The following is a 10,108-nucleotide window of genomic DNA, read 5'->3' on the forward strand; positions in this document are numbered from 1 at the left end:
ACTGTGACCACCTAATTTGCTCTGGTGTAAATAAAATATTCTGATTCTGATTCCCAATAGACACCAAATGGATGTTCCGGTAATAAGAATATGTTGAATAGAGTCACAGAAGCGCTTTGTTCTGGCTTGATTCAGCATTTTTTATTTTTTTTACAATTCTACTAAACACATTTGACTATTTTCCCTGTTATTATTTAGTTTGCAGTGCCCTTTTGTGACTGCAGTCAATTAAATCACTTCATTTTTACACTACTACTAAGGATCTCTTCGTATAATTCATCAGATTATTAAGACGAGACACAGGACAAGACATGCTCTCTAAAAGTATTTTATTTACATAGTTCTCCTCTCCATTGTAGCATCTGAAAATAATTTTACATTAAAGATAGGTGCAAAAGTTTTAATCAGGGAAACCTTTTTTAAATAAAGAGTTTTAAGAACACTGCTGTCACCGCTTGACTTTCCACCACAAATAACATAATTCCCCAGATCATGTCCTCTGTTTCAGGTGGGCACCTCCAGTTCGCGCAAGAACAGAGAAAAGGGTGAAACCTTTTTTGTTCTGGCTCTTTTAACAGCTCTTCTGTAAATGTAGCCGTTGTAGCGTTTTCCAAAGCGAAGGCTGAGAGGGTTGTAGTTGAAATTACTTCTGCGATCATTGCAAAGAAGCTGCCTCTGGTCCTCGTTCTCTCTCAGGGAAAAGCAGAGGCTCGGATCCTCTGCCAGGAAGTCGCCTGCTGTTCTCCTGAATGCAGAGGACACTGCTCCTGAAGGCAAACCCCAGACACATCAATCCACAACTGGAAATACATAAACACAGCAGAGTACGTGCAGCTGTAACCTGCTACACAATCTATTGAATCAGTCATCACCACTCTGCATTTAAACACACACACACCCACACACACAGTGTTTGATGAGGTAACTCATGCATTTTTTTCTTTTTTAGATTATTTTAGTTTGACATGTACTTTTGTTTTTAAAAAGAAGATTTTATGACCATGAAATATCTATGTGTCAATTATTTTTATACCAAGTTATGGGTTTATTGTTTTGTTTTGTTTTTAGCTTCATATCAAAATTAAGACAGTCAATTGGAACATCATAATTTTCACTTAAAACATTAAAGCAGCCACAGGAGTTAAAAAGCCTTCAAGGTTGATGCAAATATTTCATATGGATACCCTGTCTATTACTGATTATGTCCAAATCCTCAGCTAATCCATGAATCATAAGGAAAATACAGTCCTAATGATAGTAAGACTGTATGTTGCTTTCATAATGATGAGAGAACAGGAGGCTCAGCGCTTCATCCTACAGCTACAGTTACTCAAACTTTTCTGCCCCACTTCAAAAGATAGAAACAGTTCAGATCTCACAATTTTTAACATCAGCATTTTGAACAAGCCTCAACATTTTCCTTTAAGTCTATTTTGTCTGCAAAAGTCAGATTCATTTGATTTAGTTTTACTCCACATTGTTCTGGTCATCGGTGCAGTGGGGCCTGCAACACTGTTTGAGAAGAAGTGTATTACAACAAGATAGTGTGCCAAAGTATTACGAGAAGGAAACAGGCCAAACTGCAGACATAAACCCTATCAAGCTGCTTTGGCATGAAGTAGACAGAAGACTGAATGCAAGACAACCTAAAAGTGCATCAGATTAGCAGGAACAAAAAGTATATACATTAGAATCAGTATACCTATAGCAGGCTCAGCTTCTGAATGATTCAAACATTTTGATTCAATTTAGGGCTGAGAATTTCATGATTTTTTGCACCCCTCTAGCCTGTATTCTGAGACGTGAAACTACATTTTTTCAAACCCTTTATTTTTAGTGTAAATTCCAAATTCACAAAACCTATAAAAACCTAACTGGCTGCAACTCTTGAGGCGACACGTTTCCTGTCTGTACTGATAGTGCTAAATGAATAGCATAATGCTGTGATAAATAACAAATAAAAAATATTAGACTTCAGCAGCCACCTGTTGCATGTGTTCTCTGTGCAGGGTCGACTCCTGGCAGAGCTGCTCCCACACTCCGTCCATCCTGGATAGCAATGAGAGCACAAACCACAGCCAAAGCCAGTAGTCTCATCTTTCAGCACCAGATCCAAAAATTATTTGTCTACTCAGCCTTCCCACCATTCAAACCTGTTTTATGTCTCCACCAGGTGACCGCCTGCGCCGCTTGGCTGCCAGCCAATCACAGTGCGTGCATCTCTGTCCTGTAAATTGTAGAGCTGATTGATGCAGCGCTTCTACGAAATGCTGAGAACATCATTCAATACAAAACACTATGCTGCATAAAACCCCCCCAAACACTTACATGAAAAAAGCTGTGGAGCTGTGGAGTAACGTTGCAGTGCAGTTTTTAATCCCATCTGCAGTCAATCAAAAAGCTGGAGCGGGAATGTGGAATAAGTCTTCACTATAAAAATATTCTAGTTTTTTCATTCTTCGTTTTTCACTTGGAACAACGAGTACAGTGCAAAAGTCTTTAGACACCCATCATTCCTTTATATTTTGCTTCAAGTGAGTGTTTTGTAATTTTTTCAAAGTGATCTTGATCACTAGCAGCTTCGTGAAGGGGTTTCAAAGTGTGTATTTGCTACTTTGCTTGTATGTCATCTTTCTTTCTTTCTTTCTTTCTTTCTTTCTTTCTTTCTTTCTTTCTTTCTTTCTTTCTTTCTTTCTTTCTTTTATTTTCTGTTAAACACTTAACAGGGACCCGAGTCATTTAAACATAAAAAACCACACATAACTGTATGGATGACTGTAGAAAATAGGGACGACCTAACAGCTCCCCCCAAATGAAGCCAAAACATCTCTATCGCCCCCTGGTGTCTGGCTGCGGGATAGGTCACCCCCCTCAAGTCGGAGGGTCTGGGTTTGAGGTGAAACCCTCCATGCATACTCCAAGAAGTACTGACTTTATCATCACCCACCTACTTTCTTTTAAATAAATAAATACTTTTTTTTCATTATTTACAATACCAGAAAAGAGAGGGGGAACCGCTCCCCCATAAATAAATAAATAAAAAAAAATGTATAAGGGACATTTGCAACACTGGTCAGAAAAAGCGCACGTAACATCATCAAGGACCACACACACCCACAGCACACACTGTTCACACTCCTGTCACCTGCTACAGGTGTGTGAAAGCAAGGACAATCCACAGGCTATCAGGCTACTGAATCACTGACTTATGCTTGAACTGTGATTATCTTTAACCTGTTAAATTGCAATTTTTTTTTACATCTATATCCAACATAACACAACTTCATACAGTCTAAACATTTTAATATAGCACATTCTGTATATATTACCACTGTGACAGTGTTGCAACTACTGGCACTTTAAATTCTGACTACACCCACACATAAGCTACATAAGCACTTGTTTTACTTTATTATTTTCTATGCTCAGACTTAAACTTATTCTTTATTTTAGTTAGTTGTTATTTAGTTGTGTGAAGGGAACCTGCAAAGTAAGAATTTCATTGCTCTGCATAACCACTTGTGTTTTGTGGTGTATATGACAATAATCTTCTTGAATCTTGACAGTAAATAACATCTGAACTAGATCATTTTGAACATGCACAAAACATCTGAAAATGAGCTGTGAACTATGAAGTAGAAACGTGAACTATGAGCTGTGAAAACCAAAGGGGCTGTAAATTGTCATAGCAGGAGCTAGAGAGACAACTCAGGGAGAGGATTGTGGCTCAGGTGAGGGTCAGTGGCACTGGAACACACAGAGATAACTGTAAGTGATGGCAGCGATTGGTCAGGTAAGAAGAGTAAGTAACCAGGAAGTGTCTTACAGATTTTGTAGGTGGAGGCTGGCGTGAGGGGAAGGCAGTCGAAGTGATCCAGGTGTCCAGAATCTGAGGGTCCAGAGGGAGTGTTTATCGTGAATCCTTTGAGAAGGAGCAGGGAGGAAGGCAGGCGGATAAATGGATATCTAACAGAGCTTGGACTGTGACCATGATTACTGAGCAGACAAGCGTTCAGAAGTGGTGAGTAATGTTGAGAGTGAAAAGATGTACCAGACGATTCCTGAAAACCACAGAAAAACACCAGGCAAGCATACACCAAATACGATGATGCACAGGAATAACTTGTTGGTCTGGTGAAGACTTATTGAGAATCAGAATCAGAATACTTAATTGATTCCTAGGGGAAATTATGTTGGTTACAGTGCTCCAGTCCAAACAGTAACAAAAACAGACAATACAAGAAGTAAGAAATACAATATATACAATATATACATACATATAACTCACTTACTAATAAATATCTGAATAAGAACGAAGAACATGTGCAAAAAGGGTGTTGCTATAGCAGGATGTGTTTGAGTGTGTGTTGAGAGCGCTGGTCTTATATGCAGGCAGCCCCAAATTGCCAACAGGCGCAGATCCTTATTGGAATGAAGAAGCTGCACCGATAGGTGGGAACTCCAGCTCTTCGGAAAAACACACAGCCACTCACACGGACCATGACAGTAACATGTTTAATACCTAATTATCACATCAAAAATTGTATATACACTCCACACCAGTTGGTGGCAGTAGTGTACCATTTATCTGTTTGCCAACCGCTAATAAACAATATAAGGAAGAAGAAGAACATTGTATATTTAGATGGAGTTTTATTGACACATGCATTCTTCTTATAACCAGGACAGAGGAGAGAAGAGGAAAAGTGAGGAGAGGAGATGGGAGTGTGGCAGAAAGGTGAAGAAGAGGTGAGAGCAGACAGAGGGCATGCAGTTTAAAAGGACCCACTATGACACAAGAAGAGCAGATTTTATAAGACCCACAGAGTAAACAGTGAGTAGGAGGACTGCTGCAGAGGGATGTCAGAAATGTTCCTCCATGGCTGACAACAACAACTACAGACACGTCTGTGACTGCGATGAACACCTGAGTGTAAGACGAGGACTGAATATGATACTTTAACCTTTAACAGTCAAATATGAATGTGTGTAACAGTGCATGATTATGTATTATACATATATCAGAAATATGTGAAATTTAACAGCATGTCAGATCTATCTGAACATGGAAACCAGTGTTAAAACCATTTCAGTCTCAGTCAGTGTTACTGAAACATTCACTTCATCTCCAACAGCAAGTCACTGACACAGACAGTTGGAGCAGTTACAGTCAAATCATTGATCAGTGTTTTTATAACATTAGCTGCTGTTGCTGCACTAGTGCTGCTGCTCTCTTTCTCTTATTGTAGGTCTAGCTAACAATATCAAGTGTCTTCATATGACTGTTGTCTAATGTTCAAATGTAGATAACACCACCTGCACCACCCTGTTACACAGCACAGCCCTCTCATGTAGGCTTGGCTGCAGCGCATATTAGCAGCTCCAGTGACATCAGCTTTCTGTGCAGTACACACTAGACAGGAGATCCCGCTCCATAGTGTCATCACATCTACAGACTGTTACATATTCTCACCTGGTAATAAGAAGCTGCACACAGCTCGAAGATTAACAGACTGAAGTAAATACAAATGAAAGTTACAGTAAACTAAAATCTTGGAAACACAACATGAAACAGCGTGGGAAATATGTTAATGTTGCATAAAACATGTGTTGCATTACAGATATTTATATGATCCATATTTGAGGTGGGATGGGCTTATCCACCCACTCTCACACCATCATATCACGATCCTGGGTTAGTGTCTTGGTCTCAGGTCACAACATCAGCACAGTCTTGGCTTGGGTGAAGTAGTTGGGTGGTTCTTGTTGTCCCTGACAGCTGCAGGGACAGTGCCATCAGCCATGCAGCAGCACAATGACTGCTCAAGGAAAGTCAGTGTGGCTCAGTCTACTGTAAACATTGTCCTAAAGTGGTGGGAAAGTGGCTGCAAGCTGGCTGTACATGCACTGTGTCCAATACTCCCAGTACGTGCACCTGCAGATGATATCCACAAACCTCTGAGTGTCACAGAGTGGGCCTGTGTTCAGCTCACTCTGCCCCATTGAATTCTACTTACAGAGTTTTACAAGTGTGAGTAAAGTTATATATACAAGTTGGTGGCTGATAAGTTATTGTAATGACACCTAACCCCATGGTTCTTATTGGTTAATAGTAGCTTAGAGCATCTGCACCAATCATAAAAGCACCAAGTTTGGAGCACGTGGGTCTCTGCAAGTAAGTCCCTGTAATGTTGGCCAAGCCTTATATACTAGAAACATCTGTCATTACCAGCAGATGAAGCTGCCCTTAAAGCAGGATCTCACTTTAAACCTGAAAAAAGAATTTGCTATTAGCATACTATGGTTATATGTCTCTCTCTCCTGTCTCTCACCTATCTGCCTGGCCCACGCACCTGCCGTGAATCTACCTGATGACCTGGACTCCTGGGCTATTTAAGCGGAGGGCTCAGAAGGCTTCTTTGCTGGGTTGCGGACTTACTCTCGTCAGTACAGCCCCGATAAACCCCGTTTGTCGTGTGATTACTCTGTTTATGCTCACTGCAGTTCTCTTGTGCTTAGGTTCTCGGACTCGTCCGGAACCCCGATCGATTTCCCTGGTGGCGTGGAGTGGAGTGAGAGTGAGTGTGCTGGAAACAAATACGAGAGGTGCGAGTGAGCGGAGCGTGTTTGGATTCAGAAGAGTGCTGAAGACAAACTGGGAAGGAGCGAGTGAGCAGAGTGTGTGCTGGACTTTGTCCCCTTTTCCCCTGGACCATTGCACATCCTGCCCTGTACACGTGGGGTTTTGTAAATAAATGTACGACTGCTGTTCTAGTTCAGCTGGTCTGCGCCTGGTGACAGGTGCAATTATTATATGACATTTTATTATTGTCTTGTATTATTCATCCATTCACCTCTACTTTTCTTGCATTACATCACATAGTCAGTATAAATATGTTTTTTAATGAATGATGAAAGTCGGATGAATTTAATGAGCCCTTGTTGAGAGAGATGGGACAGAGAGAGACAGAAGTCCCCCCCTCACCTCTTATTGCCTCTGAGAGAAATAAAAAGGTATTAACATTTAGGCTGTTATGTTTACAATGATTTGAAGTGCTATTAGTAAATCATCTTAATTCTTAATCAGAATAGAAGTTTAATGAATATGTTGAATGAGAAATTTGGTAATTGACATTATTTAAATATGTAGATTTTGTGTGTGTAGACGTGCCTCAGCTTTGCCCTTGAAAGATTAGTGTGTGTGTGGCTGCAGGAATGTTGAAAGATAAGAAATGTGCCAGAACTCCATCCTGATAAAAGACAGGATATTAAGAGTTAACAATAGAGTCATAATTCATATGTGATTTTGCTGATAGTTAATCCTGCTTAACTGACTGAAACTGTTTAGAATACAATCAGGTATAAGTCTAACCAAAGCAACGAATAAGAAAATATGATAATAACTCTGTAGGCCCCATACTGAGAGTCTGTGTGGAAAGGATGGGAGGAGCCACTAATCTAACATTAACATGTAAATAAAATCAATTATACTGAATATATTTGTTTCTGGGAAGAAAGTTTTCCTATGTATTTGAATCAAAAAGACATGTGGATGTTCATGTGAAAATGAGCTGATGGTGAATCTAATTGAAGATGAATTGCATGGGTTGAGTGATGCTTCATAAAGTGAAGTATATTCATATGCACCCAAATGTTCATGTGTAATGGAATTTTCTATGTTAAGAAGAAAAGAAGAAAATGAAATGAAGTGATTTTGAAGGCTAAAAGTCAGATTCAGTGAGGATGAACGTTTATGGTTAGTTGCTGGAGTTCTTGCGATGAGCAGGAGACATCATCTGAAGACTCGTCCCGTGAGTCCACAGTTTGACAGAAATTCTATCAGGATAAGATAGAAGATCTTTATTGTCACTGTTACCAGAACAATGAGTAGTTTGGCATCTCTCCATTGGCAGCTTGTATCTTTTTACATTCAGATTCTTAGGATAATAGAAGAAGATAAATAAAGATAAGAACAAGTTTCAGAGGTACATACACAGGGAATGTGTGTAATGCACAATAAATGAAGTATCTAAACAAAAGGATATGCACAAGTTATATACAGAAACAAATATATAGATATATCTGCAGGTACAGTGTAAAGAGGAGGATCAGTTCAGTATAAGGTGCTATGTGATTGGTGGTATTGCACATTGAGTAAGCGGTAGGAATGCTGGTTGCTGCTGTAAAAGAATACAGTTCTATAAATAGAGGTAGGGATTCTACTGTAATGAATACTGGTTAGAAATAAATATAGTGCAAGTGTCCATGAGTGTTAACAGCACAGTTAACCTTCAATCAGGGTGGAGGTAGAAACTTCTACTGAGTCTGTTTGTCTTTGACATGTTGGACCTGTAGAGTTTACCGGAGGGAAGGTGGGAAAGTGAGTGTCCAGGGTGCGAGGGGTCCTTGATGATGATGCTGGCTTCCTGCTGAAGTCTGCCAGTATAGATGTCTCTGAGGGGGGTTAGTGAAGTGCCGATTGCCTGCTCTGCTGCCCTCACCACGTGCTGCAGTTTCCTCTTGTCCTCCACAGTCCAGCAGTTGAAGCAGAGTGTGCAGCAGTAGGTCAGAAGGCTCTCGATGGTGGAGCAGTAGAAATTAATTAGCAGGCTTTGGGGCTTGACATTGCTTCCTGAGGAAGTACAGCCTTTGTTGTGCTTTCCTTACCTGGTGGGAGATGTTTGTGGACCAGGTAAGGTCGGCCGAGATGTGGACACAGAGGAACTTGAAGCTCTCCACCCTTTCTACCTCCTCCCCATTAATGTAGAGGGTGGAGTGCTCAGATCGCTTTGTTCTGCTGAAGTCGATTATCATGTCCTTGGTCTTGGCTGTGTTCAGATGCAGGTTGTTGTCGTCACACCATTGCTTCAGATGCTGAACCTCCTCTCTGTAGGTTGAATCATCGTTGTTGTCAAACAGTCAAATACAAATACAAATTTTATAATGATGTTACTGGTGTGGATTGGAGAACAGTCATGGGTGAAAAGTGAGTATAAGAGGGGACTGAGGACACACGTTCAGAGTGAGGGTGGAGGAGGTGTGCGCTCCCATTCTGACGTTCTGGGGTGTGTTGCTCAGGAAGTCCAGTATCCAGCTGCACAGTGAGCTGCTGGGTCCTAAGTTGCTGAGTTTATTAACCAGTTTGTGGGGTTGAACTGTATTGAAGGCAGAGGTAAAGTCCACAAACAGCATTCTCACGTACGTGTTTACTACTGTCCAGATGTGTGAGGGTTGTGTGAAGAGCTGTAATTATGGCGTCCTCTGTCCACCTGTTTGCCTTCTACAGACTGTAGCGGTGAGAGGTTGAAGATGGTGGTGAAAACCTCTGCTAGTTGCACATGCTTTAAGCACTCCACTGGCTGCACCATCAGGACCAGCTGCTTTCCTCGCATAGACTATGCGCAGTGTGGCTCTGACCTGATGCAGCTCCAGCTGGATGGGGGCGTCGTCCCTCTCTGTAACGGCAGGATAGGTGTTGGTGTCACTGTTTTGTTGGTCAAAGCGGGCGAAGAACTGTTTTATGGTGTCAGGTGAGGTGATGTGCGGGGAGTTTGTTTGTGTGCGATTGTCCTTGTAGCCAATGAGTGTCTTGATCCCCTGCCACATGTTTCTGGAGTGGTTTGTGTTAAAATGTTCCTCGATGCGCTGTTTGAATCTGCATTTGGATTCTTTGATGCCTTTAGATTAGACGCCTCTTTGTAGGTTTGTTGGTCTCCTGATTTGAAGGCGCTGCTCTCAGTAGAGCTTGCACCTCAATGTTGAGCCATGGCTTCTGCTTTGGGAACACTTTAACAGTCTTTGTTGTTACACTCTCAGTTCAGATGTATGAGAGTACAGCAGATGTGTGGCCCTCCAAGTCTCTTCCTTCTGCGAATACACTCCAGACCATATTGTCCAAACAGTCCTGCAGAGCTGTGGTGGCTTCCACAGTCTAGTGTAGACTGTGTTACTTCTGGGTCTTAGAGACAAGGTTTGGATTTCTGAGGATGTTTCTGGGGGATCTAGTTTTGGTTAAATTATAGTTCTGCATTCTTCATCATCATTTCACTTATTTCTTGGTGTTCACATCTCATTTATTTCCCTTTCCTTATACTGTTAGTTCATGCTG

At 41.1% G+C, this 10,108-nt stretch overlaps 1 protein-coding gene and 1 long non-coding RNA gene across 2 annotated transcripts; one reads left to right on the forward strand and one right to left on the reverse strand.

Annotated features, from left to right (window-relative positions):
• Positions 1-2,614, reverse strand: kiss2 (kisspeptin 2). Its single transcript, XM_085132945.1, has 2 exons — positions 1,986-2,614; positions 1-767 (listed from the first exon to the last, which is right to left on the reverse strand). Exons 1-2 carry the CDS (start codon positions 2,095-2,097, stop codon positions 505-507), a joined length of 375 nt encoding a protein of 124 aa, XP_084989071.1. The 5' UTR covers positions 2,098-2,614; the 3' UTR covers positions 1-504.
• A 436-nt stretch (positions 2,615-3,050) lies between these two features.
• On the forward strand, positions 3,051-7,495 carry LOC146502587 (uncharacterized). Its single transcript, XR_014869364.1, has 2 exons — positions 3,051-6,443; positions 6,520-7,495. It is a non-coding gene; the product is annotated as an uncharacterized LOC146502587 (long non-coding RNA).
• Positions 7,496-10,108: the final 2,613 nt, after the last annotated feature.

This window comes from Neolamprologus multifasciatus, chromosome 15, assembly GCF_963576455.1.
Source record: "Neolamprologus multifasciatus chromosome 15, fNeoMul1.2, whole genome shotgun sequence".
In the NCBI taxonomy this organism is placed as follows: domain Eukaryota; kingdom Metazoa; phylum Chordata; class Actinopteri; order Cichliformes; family Cichlidae; genus Neolamprologus; species Neolamprologus multifasciatus.

Excerpts from the sequence above, each read along its gene's own strand:
- kiss2 (XM_085132945.1), bottom strand. The coding sequence starts at position 2,097 with ATGAGACTACTGGCTTTGGCTGTGGTTTGTGCTCTCATTGCTATCCAG. Across the intron at positions 768-1,985 it reads ACAGAGAACACATGCAACAG|GAGCAGTGTCCTCTGCATTC; the intron begins GTGGCTGCTGAA and ends GTTTGCCTTCAG.